General features: G+C 41.6%; 1 protein-coding gene across 2 annotated transcripts; it reads left to right on the forward strand.

Annotated features, from left to right (window-relative positions):
- The first annotated feature begins 3,797 nt into the window (after nucleotides 1–3,797).
- LOC105009950 (intelectin) lies at nucleotides 3,798–11,829 on the forward strand. Of its 2 annotated transcripts, none has more exons than XM_034291032.1 (8): nucleotides 3,798–3,880; nucleotides 6,039–6,126; nucleotides 6,417–6,545; nucleotides 6,755–7,002; nucleotides 7,091–7,249; nucleotides 7,355–7,475; nucleotides 11,186–11,289; nucleotides 11,372–11,829. In XM_034291032.1, exons 2-8 carry the CDS (start codon nucleotides 6,060–6,062, stop codon nucleotides 11,522–11,524), a joined length of 981 nt encoding a protein of 326 aa, XP_034146923.1. In that variant the 5' UTR covers nucleotides 3,798–3,880; nucleotides 6,039–6,059; the 3' UTR covers nucleotides 11,525–11,829. The 2 variants fall into 2 exon arrangements, with proteins under 2 accessions (XP_034146923.1, XP_034146924.1); XM_034291033.1 differs by having other exon boundaries at nucleotides 3,804–3,880; nucleotides 6,021–6,126.
- The last annotated feature ends 12,879 nt before the right edge of the window (nucleotides 11,830–24,708 follow it).

Consider the following 24,708-nt stretch of genomic DNA (forward strand, 5'->3'; position numbering starts at 1 on the left):
ATGTAGTGCTGAATAAAGGAAAATACCCACCCACCTTCCTGAATCTGTTCTGTAAGGAGGAATAGTCCAAAAATAAATCCTAACTGTTTTGCATATCTGATTAGCAACTACAGAACAAACGTTGAGATTGCTGTTAAACAGCAGCTGAATCTGCGGCGGATCCGGCGTTGTTATGGCAGATCCTCACAGATAGCAGTCACACTCACTTGGCGCCTCCGCACCAGATCCAAAACGCCCGTTTTTAGCGTTGGCTGGTTCGAATGAATTGGTCCTGATCTGGACAGGATGCGCCTGGCGCTTGGTCTCTGGTCGCGTGCCACGCTCGTGCCTCGTGCCGCCGTTTGAAACATCTGGGACGTTGGTCAAATCAACCGTCAAACCGGAACCAGTTACTCAGCACACTACTGGTGAGTACAGGTTTGTTAAATGTTTGCTGAATGCCAACAACAATATATGTGCGTAAATAATGTTACATGATGTTACAAATAGTCACCTGTAGTTGGCAAGGTTATCTTTCGATTTTAATTCATGTTTACTAATCGTGCTATAGCTAAATGTAGCAAGCCCAGCTCGACGGTACTGTATTAGACTAAATTGAATTGGTTTGGTCTAGGAATATATCTTTTTAAAATAAATCCTCACTTGTATATTTCTCTCTTAGTCTTCAGCATCTGAGTGGTCACCAACCCTGACATTTTTGTCTCCAAATCTAACTGTTGGAGGTGAGTTTAACTTTAGCCCTTTAGAGTTTAGCCCTTGGACCACACCTCAGGACTACCTGGCCCGAAAGGCTCGTAGCCGTCCCTGTCTAAAGTCCTCCTCATTTTGTTGCAGATGAAGCAGCTGACGATACCTGATGATTTCATCTGTCATTCTCTTTTTGAATGCTCTAGGAAATGGGAGGTCTCAGTTGGACATTATTCTCCATCCTCAATTTCACTCGTCTCATGTTGTGGCACAATGTTGTGTTTGTTCTAGTAATATCTCATGCTTTTCATAATTTTAAGTTGTGATGGGTTCATTTATTCAGTATTACCAATACAATGTTGTGATGGAAATTTTTTAATCTATTCCATTTATATGTTTGAAATTTCATATTTTTGTCTAATTATGAAAATGTAAATGAGTTGTCAGGGTGTGTCTGGGTGTTTTGGTCCTGGGAAGGAAGGGGTGTGTGCCCCCACTCTGATTTATATATTTTTTTTAGCTCAAATTGTATGAATCTATTTATTAATGTTGGCTGCCACCATTTGATAAATCCTTATGTTTCGAGTTAACACTGTACTAATTGATTCAGAATTGAAATGTTTTTCCATCCATCTTCTTCCGCTTATCCGGGGCCGGGTCGCGGGGGCAGCAGTCTAAGCAGAGATGCCCAGACTTCCCTCTCCCCAGACACTTCCTCCAGCTCTTCCGGGGGGACACCGAGGCGTTCCCAGGCCAGCCGGGAGACATAGTCCCTCCAGCGTGTCCTAGGTCTTCCCCGGGGTCTCCTCCCGGTGGGACGGGACCGGAACACCTTCCTGGGTAGGCATCCAGGAGGCATCCGTAACAGATGCCCAAGCCACCTCAGCTGACCCCTCTCGATGTGGAGGAGCAGCGGCTCTACTCTGAGCTCCTCCCGGGTGACCGAGCTTCTCACCCTATCTCTAAGGGATCGCCCAGCCACCCTGCGGAGAAAGCTCATTTCGGCCGCCTGTATCCGGGATCTTGTCCTTTCGGTCATGACCCAAAGCTCATGACCATAGGTGAGAGTAGGAACGTAGATTGACTGGTAAATCGAGAGCTTCGCCTTGCGGCTCAGCTCTTTCTTCTCCATGACAGACCGATACATCGACCGCATTACTGCAGAAGCTGCACCGATCCGTCTGTCAATCTCCCGTTCCATCCTTCCCTCACTCGTGAACAAGACCCCTAGATACTCAAACTCCTCCACTTGAGGCAGGCACTCTCCACCAACCTGAAGTGGGCAAGCCACCCTTTTCTGACTGATTCAGAATTGAAATGTTTTAGATTTTGATATTTCATTGTAGCCATGAATTTACATTTTGATATTCATTATTATTTATCTATAATGAACGGTTGCATTCAGTACACTAATTAGTTTTGAGACATACTTCAATTGTACTATGTACATTTTGTTTATAGATACTTAAATTATTTTGCATGCTTTTATATTTAATTACTGAAAATGACATCGATTTACAATACAGAAAACTGCATTATTATTTAAAATATCAGTTTTGATGAGATACATAAAGAAAATGTTTTGGTCATGGTAGAAATGTAAAATAGTTCAAATCCTATCTAATTTGTAATTGCTCAGCATATTAAAAACAACTTACACACACCTCACAATCAGTAATAAGTCATAACCTGAACTGAAACCAATCTGGCACAGGGCCAATCCAGAGGTTAAATTAAATATGACAGATTTGGGCCTGAGCTTGGCCTATGCTGGTCCAAGTCTGTTTTAGATCTGGATTCCAGATCCGTATCACATTGGCCCGTTGTGCATCTGGATCTCGGGCCATGTCCGTTTCACGTGTCTGGAACAGATGTTGCAATACATCAGACATGGATCTGGCGCGGATACATTTAGTTATCTGGGCAAGGTTCCACCTATGTGTTTCAACAAAGTGTTCTTTGTTAATTCTCACAGTGTTTATTAGATCTTAGACAAAGGTCAAACTATAATTTAGGAGCTATTTATGCAGGTGCACAGGAAATTCAAAAGGGTTCAGAAATTATTTCTCACAATATATTCCCTGAATGAGATGTCATTGTGACAAAGATGTTTTTAATTAAAGGAGAACTAGGACAAACATGAAAAGTGATTTCAGGGACACAGTGTGGGCCTCTACATGTGCTTTCTTGACCTTGTGGACACTGCAGTATTTCAGTCCTTCACGGCATAGTGTGTTACCAATTGTTTTCTTGGTGACTATGGTCCCAGCTGCCTTGAGATCATTGACAAGATCCTCCCGTGTAGTCCTGGGCTGATTCCTCACTGTTCTCATGATAATTGCAACTCCGCGAGGTGAGATCTTGCATGGAGCCCCAGAACGAGGGAGATTGACTTTTGTGTTTCTTCCATTTGCAAATAATCGCACCAACTGTTGTCACCTTCTCACCAAGCTGCTTGTAGCTCTTTCCAGCCTTCTGTAGGTCTACAATCTTGTCCCTCACATCCTTGGACAGCTCTTTGGACTTGGCCATGGTGGAGAGTTTGGAATCTGATTGATTGCTTCTGTGGACAGGTGTCTTTTATACAGGTAACAAGCTGAGATGAGGAGCACTCCCTTTAAGAATATGCTCCTAATCTCAGCTCATTACCTGTATAAAAGACACCTGGGAGACAGAAATCTTTCTGATTGAGAGGGGTCGAAAACGTATTTCACTCATTCAAATGCAAATCAATTTATAAAATTTTTGACATCCGTTTTTAGGGTTTTTTTGCCATTATGGGGGTTTAAACCACTGAAACATGATCTTACCAGATACAAGCCACTGGTAGCATGTTGATTTATTCTTTCTTAACATGTGGATTCTAAGTCTTTCAAAAAGTAAATTAATAACTGAGAGACACACACACACATACATTAGGGCTGGACTCTAGAGGACTATAAAAAGATATGAAGACACTCAACCAGGACCAAAGACATATTATAAGACCCCAAGACTCTATCTGCCAGACCACACCAAGACTCCAGCTGTCAGACCACACCAAGACTCCTGTTGTCAGACCACACCAAGATTCCAGCTGCCAGACCACACCAAGACTCCTGCTGTCAGACCACACCAAGACTACTGCTGTCAGACCACACCAAGACTCCTGCTGCCAGACCACACCAAGACTCCTGCTGCCAGACCACAACAGGTATTGTCTCTGCTGCTGCCAGTCAATCCAATACTTTAACATCAATTACAATATAATGTGCCAAGCAAAGGTAAAAAATGCAGTAATTTTGTAATCCTGTAAATCTGTGATCAATTATTATTACTTTAACTCTGTATTTTAATGTTGTGTAAATCATTGTGTGTCCAGTAGAATCGTAAAAGTCGGAAGGAAAGTAAAATGACTATTTAAAATAAAACACCGCCATATCACGGACAGCCGTACATTAGCATGGATGTAGAGATACACTTAAGCTGATAATATATAGTATATAGGTTCTGTTAAGACAAATATTTCATTCCAGAAACATGCTAGTAGGCATCAATATTATCCAACAGTATCTCAATAGCTTGTGCTTGGTTCTGCCACCTTGTTCCCTAGGTTCTGCCACCTTGTTCCCTAGGTTCTGCCACCTTGTTCCCTAGGTTCTGCCACCTTGTTCCCTAGGTTCTGCCACCTTGTTCCCTAGGTTCTGCCACCTTGTTCCTGATGCGGTCTAAACTCTGTGTCCGCTAGTTTAGGTTCGTTGGTGAGTTCCCCCAGAAACGTAATTAGTCAAAATAAACTATAAACTATATATAAACTATTCAGGAAACCAAATAAAGTGTTCCACAACATATAACATCAGTGTACAACCTCAGTGCAAGACAAAAGTGTAATCAAATTATAAAATTTTTGACATGAGTTTTACAGGATTTTTTGTTGTTATTCTGTCTCTTACTGTTCAAATAAACCTACCATTAAAATTATATACTGATCATTTCTTTGTCAGTGGGCAAACGTACAAATCAAATATTTTTTCCCCTCACTGTAGCTGGTTTGTGAACATTGTAAACATGTCACATTGCTCTTTTGAACAAGGACCAGCATATCTAATCGCTAATATCATAAAGCATGTGATTTTGGCAAAGCACATAAATTTGACATCTGACAGCTGTTTCATTACAAAGAAGTTACTTGACTGAAATCTGCCACAGACACTCATAAGTATATTCTAAGACAGAATTAATAATTTTCACTAGTAAAATATGAATCACAAATGCAAGATTACATTTGATATGACATTTTCCACATTCCCTTGGCCTTGCCCACCTCATTCCCTAGGCTCTGCCCACCTATGTTGTGCCCACCTCATTCCCTAGGCTCTGCCCACCTATGTTGTGCCCACCTCATTCCCTATGTTGTGCCCACCTCATTCCCTATGTTGTGCCCACCTCATTCCCTAGGCTCTGCCCACCTATGTTGTGCCCACCTCATTCCCTAGGCTCTGCCCACCTATGTTGTGCCCACCTCATTCCCTATGTTGTGCCCACCTCATTCCCTATGTTGTGCCCACCTCATTCCCTAGGCTCTGCCCACCTATGTTGTGCCCACCTCATTCCCTAGGTTGTGCCCACCTCATTCCCTAGGCTCTGCCCACCTATGTTGTGCCCACCTCATTCCCTAGGCTCTGCCCACCTATGTTGTGCCCACCTCATTCCCTATGTTGTGCCCACCTCATTCCCTATGTTGTGCCCACCTCATTCCCTAGGTTGTGCCCACCTCATTCCCTATGTTGTGCCCACCTCATTCCCTAGGTTGTGCCCACCTCATTCCTTAGGCCCTGCCCACCTCATTCCTTAGGCCCTGCCCACCTCATTCCCTAGGTTCTGCCCTTGTTCTTCACATTGTCAAGTACAGCATGTGAGTTATCATGGTTTGGTTAAAGAAATCATTGTCTGCAGTCTTTACAATGTCAGAAAGGGTTCGGTTAGATAAGGTTAGGTTAGATATCCTGTACTATCCTGGTAGATAAGAACATTGTAAACATGTCACATTGCTCTTTTGAACATGGACCAGCATATCTAATCGCTAATATCATAAAGCATGTGATTTTGGCAAAGCAAATCATTTTGAGATCTGACAGCTGTTTCATTACAAGGAAGTAATTCTGCCACAGACACTTTAGAAAGACAGAGCAACATTTGGTCTGAACCGTGTCTCAGCCAGACAGAATGAACATGTTACAAAATGGACCTTTCTGACAGGAGACAAGTCAAGCTGGTAATAAAACCAGAAACATTGTGTTGTATTATTGTATATTTTATGGTTATATTTATGTTGGCCTATTTCTGTGTTTCTGTTTGGACAACTGGAACAGCATCCAGTGTTTCCTGTAGTCATGAAGACCCTGGTGGTGGTCCTTTCTCTGTGTCTGATTGGAGGAGGATGTGAACCAATTATTTCAAGTTAGTAGTCACTAATACTGAGTATCTGCACCATAAGGTCTTCTGTCCAAGTCCTTCAGAGCCTGGCTCCTATCTAGGTTCTGACCATACTACAGAGGTTTTCCTGGTCACTGGGCATCAATTCGTGCTGTTGCTTGCTCTTTGGGGATTTAGGTTGCATTACAGTTAACTTCTTAGTATTTAGGGGTTTACTAGTATTTAGTAGTAGTATTACAGTAAACCTCTTAGTATTTAGTGGTAGTATTACAAAAATACCTTAGAACAGTATTTTCTCTCCTTACCTCTCCAAGACAATTTGATCAAAAACATCATCAAAGGAACCGGCGCTGGTGACTCGTCTTTCTCAGGGAATGGACGCTACAGGAACCTCACCGGGCGCAGCTGTAAACAACTCAAAGACAAATATAATGTCAAAAATGGTCAGTGAAATACATTTAATCTACCCCATAGTATGAAATTAAGCAGTCAAGCTTAGTAGGGCATCGTGCCAGTACAAAAACACTTGTACTCCATATAGCTGTATAATAACAAATACAGATATTATTATTTTTTCACTATACTTGGTGTTTTGATATATGGAGTTAATATAGATTTAACCTATTTACTTGATTGTGATTCTCTCTGTCAGATGGACTGTACTTCCTCACCTCGGCCACTGGGGTGGTCTACCAGACCTACTGTGACATGACCACGGCTGGCGGAGGCTGGACACTGGTGGGGAGCGTGCACGAGAACAACATGTATGGGAAGTGCACGGTGGGCGACCGCTGGTCAAGCCAACAGGGGAATGACATCAACAACCCAGGAGGAGACGGGAACTGGGAGAACACAAATACCTTCGGAACAGCAGAGGGCGCCACCTCTGATGACTTCAAGGTAGAACATTCCTCTGTACACACGCAGAGGACTCTTCTGTTTCCTTTAGAACACTTAACAAATCAGACCAAATCTGTTCCCCCCTCAGAACCCTGGGTATTATGACATCATGGCGGAGGACGTGTCTGTCTGGCACGTTCCTAACAGAGCTCTGCTTCAGGACTGGAGAAGCAGCTCTATCCTCCGTTACCACACTGAGTCCAGGTTCTTAACTTACTATGGAGGAAACCTATATGGACTGTTCCAGGTAAAACACACACAGACGTACACACGTACACACACGTACACACACACATAAAGCACGCAGACTGACAATGTGACAGTTTTCCATGTTGTTTCTCTGTCCATACAGCGTTATCCAGTGAGGTATGGAATTGGTCAATGCAACGTCAACCTGGGACCGTCCATCCTAGTGAACTATGACCTGGGCACGAGGGAAACCACCAACATGTTCTATGGACCTCATTCCAGAGGTAAAAAACTGTTGTTAAAAATGTAGTGGGACCTGGCGTCCAAAGATGATGTTCTGTTCACACATGAATGAAAGTTGGACATAAAATTCTTAAAAAAGCTCAACATTTATCCACACTTTTTGCAGAAGATTCCGACAGGGCCCACATACCGCTGTAGAAAACCCATCATTCAGCGTTACCGGTCCTATTATACCTTCGAACACGTGTGAAGTCTGGTCGCAATAACGACGATAACTTTGTCATTGAACAGTACGAGTACAGTACAACAAAATGCAGTTAGCATCTAACCAGAAGTGCAAATAAAATAGTATTAGGTATTGTGTATGTTACAAGTGGAATGTATAGATGTGCAATGAGGGCAAATACAGTGAAAAGGTTATTTTTGTTTCTCAAAGACTGATATGGTTCACCACAAACGCGACATAGATCCACAGATTTCGATGGGGTTCTATTTAGCGATTTTGCTGCCATCTTCACTTAGCTAGCTACTGTTGCACTGAATACATTATTCTCGTGAGCACCTGCTTAAGCCCCTCCCAGGCAATGCATTTGACTGGGTTAATGTGTTTTAAGGAATTAGCCCAAGCAAAGAATTTGACTGGGTTAACATGTTTTGAGGCATAACCCATTCTCCTGTCCTTCTTCATGAAATGGATAATGGCAGGTTCATGTAGCTTGTCTTTAGATTCTTAATCCGTAATAAATAATTTTTCAATTGTGGTCAAAGACAAGGCTGACGGCCGGGCCGTCCCCATCCTTATGTACACTCACTGCTAAAAGCCAACCAGCTAGCTAGGCTCAAGCGTGAGAAAACGAGATAAGGATAGCTATTGGTTCTAAATTAGTGATGTATAATTAGGCCCTCTAGAGGGCCTTGAGGCGGCATATAATTGTCTCACTTATTACAAGATTTTTACCTATTAAAATGTGATTAGTTGATTCTACTGCCTTTCCAAAATGCTGATCTAATTAATAGTTTTCAGTCATGTGGTTGCTTTGACAGCCTGGCAGGCAAAACATTGTTGAAACGTGCCGACTCCATCCATCTTCTTCCGCTTATCCGGGGCCGGGTCGCGGGGGCAGCAGTCTAAGCAGGGATGCCCAGACTTCCCTCTCCCCAGACACTTCCTCTAGCTCTTCCGGGGGGACACCGAGGCGTTCCCAGGCCAGCCGGGAGACATAGTCCCTCCAGCGTGTCCTAGGTCTTCCCCGGGGTCTCCTCCCGGTGGGACGGGACCGGAACGCCTTCCCAGGAAGGCGTTCCGGAGGCATCCGAAAAAGATGCCCAAGCCACCTCAGCTGACCCCTCTCGATGTGGAGGAGCAGCGGCTCTACTCTGAGCTCCTCCCGGGTGACCGAGCTTCTCACCCTATCTCTAAGGGATCGCCCGGCCACCCTGCGGAGAAAGCTCATTTCGGCCGCCTGTATCCGGGATCTTGTCCTTTCGGTCATGACCCAAAGCTCATGACCATAGGTGAGAGTAGGAACGTAGATTGACTGGTAAATCGTGAGCTTCGCCTTGCGGCTCAGCTCTTTCTTCACCACGACAGACAGATACATCGACCGCATTACTGCAGAAGCTGCACCGATCCGTCTGTCAATCTCCCGTTCCATTCTTCCCTCACTCGTGAACAAGACCCCTAGATACTTAAACTCCTCCACTTGAGGCAGGCACTCTCCACCAACCTGAAGTGGGCAAGCCACCCTTTTCCGACTGAGGACCATGGCCTCAGATTTGGAGGTACTGATTTTCATCCCCACCGCTTCACACTCGGCTGCAAACTGTCCCAGTGCATGCTGAAGGTCCTGGTTAGAAGGGGCCAACATGACAACATCATCTGCAAAGAGCAGAGACGAAATTGTGTGGTCCCCAAACGTGCCGACTAACACTGGGAATTCTATAGAGCTACTGCACGAGCCGGTCAAACTTTTACAGCCCATGAGTGTTTAGATCACATCACAAAACATGAAAACAAATGTATGCAAACACACTGCAAGTCAAAGGCACTTGTGACCCACATACAGCACCTGCTGAGTTAGTTACATCATTTAAAACAGTGACATCCCTTCCAGAGCTGAACTTCGGGGATGTGTACATATACCTTGTGGAGAATCCATCCCCTTACACTGCTACCCAAATGAAAGCATACAAAAGTACCAACCTGGTCTCAGGAGACTACGTAGAGTATTCTACGAAAATCCATGGTACCCGATTACGTATGATATGTGATGTTACGTTAGGTTACATTACAAATCGCCACCAAAACTTATGATACATAACCAAATTATTAAAACGTAACATATCTTATGAACGCTATTACAACGTATCAAATGTTACGAGCGCTATTAAAACATAAAATAACAATACGAACGCTATGAAAGACACATTTTTTACAAAATGTTTGACCTGTGTTTCAAACCGACAAAATTTGGATGAGAAGGAAGTGACCCTACCCACTGCCCCACACAGGATATGTGTATTTAGGATGAGTAACAGCAACACCAAGGTCGCTAGAATATGTTATAAAAGCATTTTATTGTTAAAGTTAGGTTAACTTTAGGCATCACAGCACTGGGGTTAAGGTTAGGGTTAAGGTTTGGGCTACGGTTAGGAATCAAAAAAGGTTAGGTTAAGGTTTGGTTAGGATGAGGTCTCACAGCTCGGGGGTTCAGGATAGGGTTTGGGTTAAGGTTAGGGTTATGGTTTGGGTTAAGATTGCAAAGAAAATCACTTCAAACATATTTATGTTGTGACAACACCACTCGCCTTTGTTGATTACAGATTCCTCACTGGAGCAGTGGGTAGCTCACCTGTCTGGGATTGCGGAAAGTCGCCGGTTTGAAACATGGTTTTCAGTTTTTTTTCTGAACGTAATATATCTTCCGAAATCCCCTGGCAAAAATGTACCTAAAATAGTCTGCGTAATCCTTTTGAGACCAGTTTGAAAGTACAGACAGCTATCTGTACATTCAATCAGGTTAGGTCAATAATGCAATTGTTTGGGAGGTGAAAAAGAAATTCTTCATTGTGAAAGTGAAGTTTAGTTCTAATTTACCTAAATAATTTTTTTATGAGTAGTCAGTGTAGCGTAGTGCAGCCAGTATAACACAGAATTGTGTGACAAATGTACCAGTAATAATATCAACATGTTCCCAATGTCAGGAAAACCATTCCAACTGTTTAAGTGACCCACCATGACAGCCTAGGTTGCTGTGGAGAAGGTTAGATTGGTGCGATTTTCTCCTGTATTAACGTTGTTATTAACTTAGCTAATGCTATATGTTTAACAAGAGAGGTTTAGCTAGCCTCACTAAAGTTAGCTAGGCCATAGGAGTTGGTTGCATCAGTGCAGACGAAAACAGATATGATTTCAAATGCAATATATATGCAGTTAGCGCATCCAATGGAACTGCAACTACAGTGAGGAGAACAAGTATTTGAAACACTGCCGATTTTGCAGGTTTTAAGTAATTCATTTGCATTTTATTGCATGACACAAGTATTTGATACATCAGAAAAGCAGAACATAATATTTGGTACAGAAACCTTTGTCTGCAATTACAGAGATCATACGTTTCCTGTAGTTCTTTACCAGGTTTGTATGAATGATTTGTAAAATGTTTGTTTGCTTTCAAACACTTCTCAGTAAAAGTTGTCTGCTGCTCCAGCTGAAATTAACATAACACTTGGTGTGATGTTTCTGTGTCAGGTGAGTTCCTGCCAGGCTTCATCACATTCAGAGCAGTCAACACAGAGCGAGCAGCCATGGCCATCTGCTCTGGGATCAAACCCACTGGCTGCCAGACTGAACACGTGAGTGGAGTTTTGCTCCACACAAGAATGCATACCCAGGTTGATTCAACATAACATGTGACGTGTGTATTTGTGTGCGTAGTACTGTATCGGAGGAGGAGGATTCTTCCCTGAGGCTGGTCCCAGACAGTGTGGGGACTTCCCTGCCTTTGACTGGGACGGCTACGGCACCAACGCAGGCTGGAGCGCATCCAAGGAGATCACTGAAGCTGCTGTGATGCTCTTCTACCGCTGAGACCCTGAACAACTGCATTGTTTTACTGACCAGGAGGAGTCTTAGCTTTTGATTGGCTGCCAGGATTATTCAAGTCATTGTAGGCTGAAATGGATGTAATAATATGAATTGACCACTAGTAAGTTAGGGATGTAATACAGGTGATTGGCCACTAGAGGGGGAAATATGCACACCAGGAGTGTTGATCACAGAGCACATGAGGGTTTAAACCACTCTCATGTTCCACTAACAACTTGTTAGTATTGTCCTTCTAAAACACTATTATTAAACAATCAATAAATAAGAATATTTACAACCAGTTAAAATGTCTCTACCTTCTTTTGTCCATCTGGGTATCCTGGCCTCTAAGTTACCACACACTGTGTAGCATTACGATCAAAATGTCGGAGAGGCCAAGTCTCTTCCTGATTCGTCTTCATCTGACACTCTAACTGGATGGGTCTTCTATTTCCCATCTGGGCTTGTTTGATTTCACCAATGAAGACAAATCATTAACATTTAGATTCTATTCAACTTTACTGTCATTGAACAGTACCAGTACCAGTATAGTACAAACAAATGCAGTTAGCATTTAAACAGAAGTGCAAATAGAAGAAGGCAGAAAATGTACAAGTATAATGTGTGTTACAAATGGGATTATGACTGTGCAATGAAGGCAAATGCAAATACAAATAGCTATACTAAATGTGCAATGAGGGCAAATGCAAATACAAATAGCTATACTAAATGTGCAATGAAGGCAAATTGAGGGGATAGCAGCAATGTGGAATAAACATGGAAAAATATTTGAGTTAATCAGTAGCTTATGCAACTGATTGGGCCACAGGGAAATAACATGAACAGCCCAGGAGATGTGAAAACGAACAACTTAGAAACAATAGAAGGAAACACCTGTTATGACTTAAAGATAAAACATTTTGCTCTTTTAGAGATAGACATGAAAAGAAATCTATACAAATTCAGAAAACTCTACAGCTATTCTTTAGATAACTCCTTTTGTTAGAATTGTTTTCCTGAAGAATACTAGTTTTATTTTGACAGCTTTTCCCTTTAGATGTGTCTACTAAAATACCACAAGTTACCACAATACCACCAGAATTCATAGTGAACGTATTATTAATGCTCCTAACAAACTGATGATCAGAGAAAACAAAATTTTTTCAGAAGATGAAAGAGAACCCGTAAAACAGTAGTCCTGTTTTAAACACAAATGTTGATCATATGTTTCTGTGCCTGGCTTTACTAATTACAAGCAAATGCGGAAAAGTGCTGTATCCGTTTCTTTTATTTGGAACGCAATGTACTCATTTTTTATGAATTAAACCTTTATTTAACCAGGATAGGCTCATTGAGATTAAAATGATCTTTTCCAAGAGCGTCCTGGTCAAGAATAGGCAGCTGTAAGTCCTAACATAAATACAGAATTCAATACAACAAATACAAATACAAGTAAAATCAATACAACCATAAGACAATTACACCATTATTCTGCAGATGTTGACAGAACATTACAGGTAAGGGAATCAGCTTCCAAGTCCATCATCAATGATTTAAAAAATGCTAAGAGAGACAAGATCTATTAGTTTAAAACGATTTTGAAAGGTGTTCCAAGCTGATGGGGCAGAGTACATGAAGGCCATTTTCCCAAAAATGTTTATGGCGGTTGGCACAGTAAGTAAAATAACATCCTGTGAGCGGAGACAGTATTCACCACATTTATTACGGATAAATGAACATGGCTAACGGTTGTAGGCAGTATGGAACAGATGTGTTTTGAGGAGTGTTGTGAATGAGGTGACTGTGTCGGCCTGTCCATGTGAGGGGGGAGTGCATTCCAGAGTCTAGGTGCAGAGCAGCGAAAAGCACGGCGTCCCATGGTCGAGAGGCGAAATGGGGGGGTGACAAGGAGACCAGCAGAGGAGGAGCGTAGGCAGCGGGAAATACGGTTTTGTGAGTTCTTCTCTCTTTATTAATTATTTAAATTTTATTTATAATTATTTTAGTTTATTTTAGGTTTTTGAATATTTTTATTCGTTTTTCGTTATCTTTCATGTATAGATCTATGCCATGTCATAGCAATTCTCTTGTCTTTTCATGCATCTTATATTAATTCTTGATGAATTAGTGTCCCAAGGGGGGCCCAACGGGCCCGAACAGGTTTTATTAAAAGGTCTTTAGAAACTTTCCCCGAACAGTTTTTATCAATCAATCAATCAATCAATCAATCAATCAATCAATAAAATGTATTTATAAAGCACTTTTTACAACAGCAGTTGTCACAAAGTGCTTTACAGAGACACCCCAGAGTTTTTAGTAGACACTTGAAAGTTTGCACTGAGTTTGCATTTCTAACCATTATTGGAAGATCATTCCACAGTAGTGGAGCTCTATGAGAAAAGGCTCTGCCGCCAGCTGTTTGTTTAGAAATTCTAGGTACAATTAAAAGGCCTGCATCTTGCAATCTAAGGTTCCGTGTAGGTATGTATGGCTGGATCATTTCAGCCAGGTAAGTAGGAGCAAGTCCATGTATTGATTTATAGGTTAAGAGTAAAACCTTAAAATCAGCCCTAACCCTAACAGGCAGCCAGTGTAACGACGCAAGGACAGGAGTAATGTGTTCAAATTTTTTTGTTCTAGTTAGGATTCTAGCAGCTGTGTGCAGCACTAATTGAAGTTTATTTATTGATTTATCAGGGAAACCAGAGAGAAGAGCATTGCAGTAATCTAGTAGTAACGAAAGCATGGATTAATTTTTCTGCATCAGTTTTTGATAGAAAGTTTCTAATATTTGCAATGTTTCAAAGATGAAAATAAGCAACTCTTGAGACATATTTTATATGTTCTTCAAAGGAGAGGTCAGGGTCAAGTGTAACGCCAAGGTTTTTTACAGTTTTTTGGGATACGAACATGCAGCCTTCAAGGTTCACAGTGAGATCTGCTAACAACGCTATTTGTTTCTTGGGTCCTAAAACAAACATTTCTGTTTTCCTTGAATTTAAGAGCAAGAACAATAGGTATTTAAAACATATAGTAAGAAGAAACACAGTCTCACCCTTTAGTGTTTATGTTGGGGATGGTGTATCAGTCTCACCCTTTAGTGTTTATGTTAGGGATGGTGTATCAGTCTCACCCTTTAGTGTTTATGTTGGGGATGGTGTATCAGTCTCACCCTTTAGTTTTTATGTTGGGGATGGTGTATCAGTCTCACCCTTTAGTGTTTATGTTGGGGAAGGTGTATCAGTCTCACCCTGTAGTTTTTATGTTGGGGATGGTGTATCAGTCTCACCCTTTAGTGTTTATGTTGGGGATGGTGTATCAGTCTCACCCTTTAGTGTTTATGTTGGGGGGTGTATCAGTCTCACCCTTTAGTGTTTATGTTGGGGAAGGTGTATCAGTCTCACCCTGTAGTTTTTATGTTGGGGATGGTGTATCAGTCTCACCCTTTAGTGTTTATGTTGGGGATGGTGTATCAGTCTCACCCTTTAGTGTTTATGTTGGGGATGGTGTATCAGTCTCACCCTTTAGTTTTTATGTTGGGGATGGTGTATCAGTCTCACCCTTTAGTGTTTATGTTGGGGATGGTGTATCAGTCTCACCCTTTAGTGTTTATGTTGGGGATGGTGTATCAGTCTCACCCTTTAGTTTTTATGTTGGGGATGGTGTATCAGTCTCACCCTTTAGTTTTTATGTTGGGGATGGTGTATCAGTCTCACCCTTTAGGTTTTATGTTGGGGATGGTGTATCAGTCTCACCCTTTAAGGTTTTATGTTGGGGATGGTGTATCAGTCTCACCCTTTAGTTTTTATGTTGGGGATGGTGTATCAGTCTCACCCTTTAGTTTTTATGTTGGGGATGGTGTATCAGTCTCACCCTTTAGTGTTTATGTTGGGGATGGTGTATCAGTCTCACCCTTTAGTGTTTATGTTGGGGATGGTGTATCAGTCTCACCCTTTAGTGTTTATGTTGGGGATGGTGTATCAGTCTCACCCTTTAGTGTTTATGTTGGGGATGGTGTATCAGTCTCACCCTTTAGTGTTTATGTTGGGGAAGGTGTATCAGTCTCACCCTTTAGTGTTTATGTTGGGGATGGTGTATCAGTCTCACCCTTTAGTGTTTATGTTGGGGGGTGTATCAGTCTCACCCTTTAGTGTTTATGTTGGGGATGGTGTATCAGTCTCACCCTTTAGTGTTTATGTTGGGGATGGTGTATCAGTCTCACCCTTTAGTGTTTATGTTGGGGATGGTGTATCAGTCTCACCCTTTAGTGTTTATGTTGGGGATGGTGTATCAGTCTCACCCTTTAGTGTTTATGTTGGGGATGGTGTATCAGTCTCACCCTTTAGTGTTTATGTTGGGGATGGTGTATCAGTCTCACCCTTTAGTGTTTATGTTGGGGATGGTGTATCAGTCTCACCCTTTAGTTTTTATGTTGGGGATGGTGTATTAGTCTCACCCTTTAGTTTTTATGTTGGGGATGGTGTATTAGTCTCACCCTTTAGTTTTTATGTTGGGGATGGTGTATCAGTCTCACCCTTTAGTTTATATGTTGGGGATGGTGTATCAGTCTCACTTTTTAGTGTTTATGTTGGGGATGGTGTATCAGTCTCACCCTTTAGTGTTTATGTTGGGGGGTGTATCAGTCTCACCCTTTAGTTTTTATGTTGGGGATGGTGTATCAGTCTCACCCTTTAGTTTTTATGTTGGGGGGTGTATCAGTCTCACCCTTTAGTTTTTATGTTGGGGATGGTGTATCAGTCTCACCCTTTAGTTTATATGTTGGGGATGGTGTATCAGTCTCACCCTTTAGTGTTTATGTTGGGGATGGTGTATCAGTCTCACCCTTTAGTGTTTATGTTGGGGGGTGTATCAGTCTCACCCTTTAGTTTTTATGTTGGGGATGGTGTATCAGTCTCACCCTTTAGTTTTTATGTTGGGGGGTGTATCAGTCTCACCCTTTAGGTTTTATGTTGGGGATGGTGTATCAGTCTCACCCTTTAGTTTTTATGTTGGGGATGGCGTATCAGTCTCACCCTTTAGTGTTTATGTTGGGGATGGTGTATCAGTCTCACCCTTTAGTTTTTATGTTGGGGATGGTGTATCAGTCTCACCCTTTAGTGTTTATGTTGGGGATGGTGTATCAGTCTCACCCTTTAGTTTTTATATTGGGGATGGCGTATCAGTCTCACCCTTTAGTGTTTATGTTGGGGATGGTGTATCAGTCTCACCCTGTAGTTTTTATGTTGGCTATGGTGTATCAGTCTCACCCTTTAGTGTTTATGTTGGGGATGGTGTATCAGTCTCACCCTTTAGTGTTTATGTTGGGGATGGTGTATCAGTCTCACCCTTTAGTTTTTATGTTGGGGATGGTGTATCAGTCTCACCCTTTAGTGTTTATGTTGGGGATGGTGTATCAGTCTCACCCTTTAGTGTTTATGTTGGGGATGGTGTATCAGTCTCACCCTTTAGTTTTTATGTTGGGGATGGTGTATCAGTCTCACCCTTTAGTTTTTATGTTGGGGATGGTGTATCAGTCTCACCCTTTAGGTTTTATGTTGGGGATGGTGTATCAGTCTCACCCTTTAAGGTTTTATGTTGGGGATGGTGTATCAGTCTCACCCTTTAGTTTTTATGTTGGGGATGGTGTATCAGTCTCACCCTTTAGTTTTTATGTTGGGGATGGTGTATCAGTCTCACCCTTTAGTGTTTATGTTGGGGATGGTGTATCAGTCTCACCCTTTAGTGTTTATGTTGGGGATGGTGTATCAGTCTCACCCTTTAGTGTTTATGTTGGGGATGGTGTATCAGTCTCACCCTTTAGTGTTTATGTTGGGGATGGTGTATCAGTCTCACCCTTTAGTGTTTATGTTGGGGATGGTGTATCAGTCTCACCCTTTAGTGTTTATGTTGGGGAAGGTGTATCAGTCTCACCCTTTAGTGTTTATGTTGGGGATGGTGTATCAGTCTCACCCTTTAGTGTTTATGTTGGGGGGTGTATCAGTCTCACCCTTTAGTGTTTATGTTGGGGATGGTGTATCAGTCTCACCCTTTAGTGTTTATGTTGGGGATGGTGTATCAGTCTCACCCTTTAGTGTTTATGTTGGGGATGGTGTATCAGTCTCACCCTTTAGTGTTTATGTTGGGGATGGTGTATCAGTCTCACCCTTTAGTGTTTATGTTGGGGATGGTGTATCAGTCTCACCCTTTAGTGTTTATGTTGGGGATGGTGTATCAGTCTCACCCTTTAGTGTTTATGTTGGGGATGGTGTATTAGTCTCACCCTTTAGTTTTTATGTTGGGGATGGTGTATCAGTCTCACCCTTTAGTTTATATGTTGGGGATGGTGTATCAGTCTCACTTTTTAGTGTTTATGTTGGGGATGGTGTATCAGTCTCACCCTTTAGTGTTTATGTTGGGGGGTGTATCAGTCTCACCCTTTAGTTTTTATGTTGGGGATGGTGTATCAGTCTCACCCTTTAGTTTTTATGTTGGGGGGTGTATCAGTCTCACCCTTTAGTTTTTATGTTGGGGATGGTGTATCAGTCTCACCCTTTAGTTTATATGTTGGGGATGGTGTATCAGTCTCACCCTTTAGTGTTTATGTTGGGGATGGTGTATCAGTCTCACCCTTTAGTGTTTATGTTGGGGATGGTGTATCAGTCTCACCCTTTAGTGTTTATGTTGGGGATGGTGTATCAGTCTCACCCTTTAGTGTTTATGTTGGGGATGGTGTATCAGTCTCACCCTTTAGTTTTTATGTTGGGGATGGTGTATTAGTCTCACCCTTTAGTTTTTATGTTGGGGATGGTGTATTAGTCTCACCCTTTAGTGTTTATGTTGGGGATGGTGTATCAGTCTCACCCTTTAGTTTATATGTTGGGGATGGTGTATCAGTCTCACCCTTTAGTGTTTATGTTGGGGATGGTGTATCAGTCTCACCCTTTAGTGTTTATGTTGGGGGGTGTATCAGTCTCACCCTTTAGTTTTTATGTTGGGGATGGTGTATCAGTCTCACCCTTTAGTTTTTATGTTGGGGGGGTGTATCAGTCTCACCCTTTAGTTTTTATGTTGGGGGATGGTGTATCAGTCTCACCCTTTAGTTTATATGTTGGGGATGGTGTATCAGTCTCACCCTTTAGTGTTTATGTTGGGGATGGTGTATCAGTCTCACCCTTTAGTGTTTATGTTGGGGATGGTGTATCAGTCTCACCCTTTAGTGTTTATGTTGGGGATGGTGTATCAGTCTCACCCTTTAAGGTTTTATGTTGGGGATGGTGTATCAGTCTCACCCTTTAGTTTTTATGTTGGGGATGGTGTATCAGTCTCACCCTTTAAGGTTTTATGTTGGGGATGGTGTATCAGTCTCACCCTTTAGTTTTTATGTTGGGGATGGTGTATCAGTCTCACCCTTTAGTTTTTATGTTGGGGATGGTGTATCAGTCTCACCCTTTAGTGTTTATGTTGGGGATGGTGTATCAGTCTCACCCTTTAGTGTTTATGTTGGGGATGGTGTATCAGTCTCACCCTTTAGTGTTTATGTTGGGGATGGTGTATCAGTCTCACCCTTTAGTGTTTATGTTGGGGATGGTGTATCAGTCTCACCCTTTAGTGTTTATGTTGGGGATGGTGTATCAGTCTCACCCTTTAGTGTTTATGTTGGGGAAGGTGTATCAGTCTCACCCTTTAGTGTTTATGTTGGGGATGGTGTATCAGTCTCACCCTTTAGTGTTTATGTTGGGGGGTGTATCAGTCTCACCCTTTAGTGTTTATGTTGGGGATGGTGTATCAGTCTCACCCTTTAGTGTTTATGTTGGGGATGGTGTATCAGTCTCACCCTTTAGTTTTTATGTTGGGGATGGTGTATCAGTCTCACCCTTTAGTGTTTATGTTGGGGATGGTGTATCAGTCTCACCCTTTAGTGTTTATGTTGGGGATGGTGTATCAGTCTCACCCTTTAGTGTTTATGTTGGGGATGGTGTATCAGTCTCACCCTTTAGTGTTTATGTTGGGGATGGTGTATCAGTCTCACCCTTTAGTGTTTATGTTGGGGATGGTGTATCAGTCTCACCCTTTAGTGTTTATGTTGGGGAAGGTGTATCAGTCTCACCCTTTAGTGTTTATGTTGGGATGGTGTATCAGTCTCACCCTTTAGTGTTTATGTTGGGGGGTGTATCAGTCTCACCCTTTAGTTTTTATGTTGGGGATGGTGTATCAGTCTCACCCTTTAGTTTTTATGTTGGGGGGTGTATCAGTCTCACCCTTTAGGTTTTATGTTGGGGATGGTGTATCAGTCTCACCCTTTAGTTTTTATGTTGGGGATGGCGTATCAGTCTCACCCTTTAGTGTTTATGTTGGGGATGGTGTATCAGTCTCACCCTTTAGTTTTTATGTTGGGGATGGTGTATCAGTCTCACCCTTTAGTGTTTATGTTGGGGATGGTGTATCAGTCTCACCCTTTAGTTTTTATATTGGGGATGGCGTATCAGTCTCACCCTTTAGTGTTTATGTTGGGGATGGTGTATCAGTCTCACCCTTTTGTGTTTATGTTGGGGAAGGTGTATCAGTCTCACCCTTTAGTGTTTATGTTGGGGATGGTGTATCAGTCTCACCCTTTAGTGTTTATGTTGGGGATGGTGTATCAGTCTCACCCTTTAGTGTTTATGTTGGGGATGGTGTATCAGTCTCACCCTTTAGTGTTTATGTTGGGGAAGGTGTATCCATCCACTGATGCTCCCTGCCAGGTCTGAGGTCCATTCTGCTCAGGCCTAGATGGAGTGTGAGTCCCCGGGAACGATCAGTGAACGGAGTTAGACATCCCATCCTTGTCGCCAAATTGTCGTGGAAATCACTAAATGGGAAAGGCACAGAGATTATTTTCACAAGTAAAGCTTTATTCAAGACTTGCAAACCTGGAGTAGTTAACGACACTCTCAGCAGAGTCCGTTCAAAAGCTCTCCGTTGAAGGTTGAGCTCAGGCCTGTATACATTCAGTACAGCCCACTGTGTAGCCCTCCTATCCATGGTTAGTCTACATGTCTCACCAGCTTCTCTGTGAACTTCGGCTTAGAAAGATAGCAAGATGCTTGAGAAGTTCCGCTAACAATATAACTATCTGTTATAGGCACATCCTGTACAAATGAGTAAAGCCGAACACATAATGGCCTTACTAAATGACTGGATTATACTTAGAATAAGCAATATGATATTAATGTACTATAGAATAAGAACATTTCTACCACAGGGGGCATAGAGTGGGAGGAAGTCAGAGAGGAGGTGGGGGCCAGGTTCTGGAGGGTTTTGAATGTGAGCAGGAGAGTCTTGAATGTACAGTGTTGCCAGTTGACAGATTGGTAAATCAATGGAGTTCACAGTGCACTGCCTGGGCTCCTTCCCTACGCAAAACATATTTCCAGCAGCATGGATGTTTTGAGGCTAAGTTCTAGAAATATCTAAACATATTTAACAGGTAGGTGAGTGTCTGCATTGTAATTTTTTTATTATTGATGAATTAAAGATAACATTGGCACTGATATCACTGGATACAAGTTTTTCGTAGGGAAGGTATCCAGGCAGTTCACTGTGAACACTGATTTACCCAATTTTTTCTAAGACCCTACTACAGCGTTCATATTTAAGGAACACTGTCAATTGGGAACATCGTTTTAACATTGTTCTGATTTTATTCCTGTAACGTGTGATTTATAAAGACAAAGAAAACTAAGTTCACACTACATTTTGTAAACCATTTTTTTCCAGCATTCTGGAGGACTGAGTGCACCATATTGTTTTTTTAAATGAGAAAATAAGAACACAGGTAAAATCTTTAAAATGCAGTTTATTGGAATGTCTGTGTTTTGAAAATGCATCCTTTTGAAAGCCAAAGTGACCATGATGATGACAGCAGGACATAAGAAATAGAACAATTAGTTGATAAAATGACTCATCATTAAAACCTCATAATGTTTACAACAATATTGTTTAAAATTATTATTCTTAATTTTTATTTTCTTAAAAAACAATAACTCTGAATCAATGTTTATAAGAACAAATCAAACAATTCACATAATAAGGCTTCAAATTCATTGTTATAAAAAAACCAAAAAGTAATGTCAGCAAAAAACATAACTTTAAGAAAAAAGTAAGTCTGACAAATGATAATAATTGTAAAATATACAGTAATGAAATGACCAATAGGAACAACAATTTTGACCACTAAGCTACCCTGCCACCATTGTCTGCATGATTTGAGAATTACTATAAAGGTAATATAAAATTTATATACTGTTCAACTTCGGGCGGAACCTTAGTCTTCAGGTAATCCAAAAACATTTTCTTTTTTACCACTTCCTCAAAGGGACCTCCATTGTAACCCCAATAGCTGTCAAATGCCACATAGCATTTATGATCATTTCCTAAGAACCATGTTTTGCATCTTTGAAGAATGATATTGAAGCACGACTGCTCACCTTCAGCTGAGGGAGTTAGACAAGGTGAGTTTTTAGTGAACCAGTACACGTTTGTTTCTTTTGGATTAAAACCTAAGTTTTTATCATCCAACTTTTTACTCAAAAAATTCTCTGTATGGATTTGTTTTTTTTTCCGAAAGTTTTCCTGCTTTATTTAGATCAGCTGAATTGATAATTTGAATTTGAGCTTTGTTCTTAACTGCAATGTAGGAGTACTGCGTTTCGTAATTGGGGATTAATTTCCTTTGTTTAATAGTTTCAAAAACTTTTGTGTGTGCTTTTTTTTTGGTAATTATTTTATGTTCTGATAGATATTTAATTGTATCTTCTAAATACATTTTTCTTAAATGCTTGTTAAGGATTTTGAAAATATCTTCCTCTGATCCTAAAATCTGTTTTACGTCTTTGGCTTTATTGCTGTCTTTGTAATTGTTACGGTTATTTTTGTCTTTATTATTCTTAGGGTTCTTTGTGTTTTTGTTACTGTTAGGGTTATTTGTGTCTTTATTATTCTTAGGGTTCTTTGTGTTTTTGTTACTGTTAGGGTTATTTGTGTCTTTATTATTCTTAGGGTCATATGTGTTTTTGTTATTCTTAGGGTTCTTTGTGTTTTTGTTACTGTTATGGTTATTTGTGTTTTTGTTAATGTTAGAGTTCTTGGTGCCTTCGTTATTGGAAAGGTTGCACTTACCACTCATACGTTTGCAATGCCTCAGTGACTTACCCTTCTTGGTTTCAATCTCATTGAGTAATTGGATTTTCCTCTCTGCATTAGCTGCCAGCTCATTTCCTTTTGCTCTCAGCTTGTTACTGATAGATTTGGACTTTGCTTTTATGCTTTCTCCTAATTTGAAAACAGCTTGTTTAAAACGTGTCTTTGTCAAAGGTTTGTGTGATACTTTAAAACCTCTCTGGGAGACTCTTTGAAGGCTTTTGATCACCTCTTGTCCTACCTGGTAGCTCTTGACAGTAAACCTCTTTACTCCTTTTGCGGTTTTTACGGAGAGATGCTTGGCCGATCTAATAGAGTTTTGCAGAGAATTTAAAGAGCTTTTCATTAGATGTTTTGTGTTTTTCCGTATACCTTGTTTGAGGACTGTCTTAAAGCTTGTTTTCAAAGAGTGAACGCCGACCTTAATAGATGCTTTCAAAGCGTTACCAATTGCCTTGGCACCTGCTTTGGTACCAAATTTTACCCCAGTTTTGATACCAAGTGCTACTGAAGTAGCTGTGCCAGCTGTTGCAACAGAAACAAGAGCAATGCCCAAATCCAAAGCTACATCAATTGCCACGTTCTTTAGACTTTCTAAAGCTACCTCTTTACACCCTTTCCCAGCATACACTGGAGAGCGTATCAGGTTGTAAATTTGAGAAACAAAGGGGATCCATCCAATGATCTCAGCTGCCTTCTCTTCCCCTTTGTCATTACATCTAGAACACCTGGTGACCAAATGTGTGTCTTGTTTAACATCCTGTAAATTCACCCAAGTCCACTTCTCAGTCAGCTCCCCCTTTGGTATCTGCAACATGACCTGATTTCCTCTAGACGTCAATACCAGGGTTCCCCCCCTAAGGTAAGACCTAATATACTGGCTATTCCTCTGCCACATCTGGTTAAGCTCATAGCTAAATTTAACCTCTAGTGACACAGGGCTGTATTGAGACTCCCATTGTGTTTTGGCACTGAGGGCATAGTAGTTGAGAGAACTGAGAATGTGATTTCCCTCCATTGTCCACAGTTGACCATCAACATGGTCCATGCTGAACGCTTGGAGAGAAAGCTGGCCCTCTTCCACTTGTGTGAGTAGGTGGCATGGATCCTGTTCATTCTTTAAAAAGTAGTGAACTATGTTGTTGCTCTTTGATTTACAGTTCAGAAGACTGAGGTTGTCTAAGCCCAATTCCTGAGGGACCAGAGACCAGCGCTGGCTCTGCCGGTCTGCTTTAGAGGCCAGGATCACAGTAGAGTAGAACAAGTCGAGTACAAGTTCTGTTCCGGTTAACTGGATATACTCTTGCTCTTTATCTATCATCAACCACTCTGGTCTACTCTCATTCTGATGTATTTCAGTCAGACTCACAATGTTATTAAACATGGATTTCTGAAGAGCCAAGTGAGTTTGTCTGTTAACAAGGTGTTGCCCCTCCCAGTACCAGAGCTGGTTTAGGCTGGGATTCCAGGAACTCACCTTTACTGGAGTTCCACTGTTGAACCCCGTCAGAAGATCACAGGGCTGCAAGGTGTTCTTAATAAAATAGGAGCAGACAATATCATCAAAGTTGATCATATTATCGTTGAATATCACACTTTGCCATTGCATAGACGGTGGTGCTGCAACACAGCTTAAAGTCACTGTGGCTTCGTCTAAATCAGTTGTGACGGCCAAGGCGCAGGCAGGTTGTTTTTTAGAGCAGATTTGGCCTCCCTTCTCCATCCATCTCTGCCTGTTTGAGAAAGTAGCTGCTGGCCAGAGCACTGTAGGTTCTCCCTGTTGAAGAGCAAGACCTGTTCCTTGGTTCATCAGATGATCTTCATGCCAGAACCACAGCTGTGATCCTAGGTTTTTTGCATCATATCCTCTAAACCCCACTCTCTCATCTCCCTCTAGGGCTGTTAGCAGCTCACATGGTCTTGCATGGTTCTTCAGGAAGAACAGAGCAGGATCCTGTGGCAGAGAGTTGCAGAACATCATGTCTGTGTGTTCTTGTTCATTGGTTATT

Source organism: Esox lucius, chromosome 25 (genome assembly GCF_011004845.1).
Source record: "Esox lucius isolate fEsoLuc1 chromosome 25, fEsoLuc1.pri, whole genome shotgun sequence".
NCBI classification, from domain to species: domain Eukaryota; kingdom Metazoa; phylum Chordata; class Actinopteri; order Esociformes; family Esocidae; genus Esox; species Esox lucius.

Excerpts from the sequence above, each read along its gene's own strand:
- LOC105009950 (XM_034291032.1), top strand. The coding sequence starts at position 6,060 with ATGAAGACCCTGGTGGTGGTCCTTTCTCTGTGTCTGATTGGAGGAGGA. Across the intron at positions 6,546-6,754 it reads CAAATATAATGTCAAAAATG|ATGGACTGTACTTCCTCACC; the intron begins GTCAGTGAAATA and ends TCTCTCTGTCAG. Across the intron at positions 11,290-11,371 it reads CTGGCTGCCAGACTGAACAC|TACTGTATCGGAGGAGGAGG; the intron begins GTGAGTGGAGTT and ends TTGTGTGCGTAG.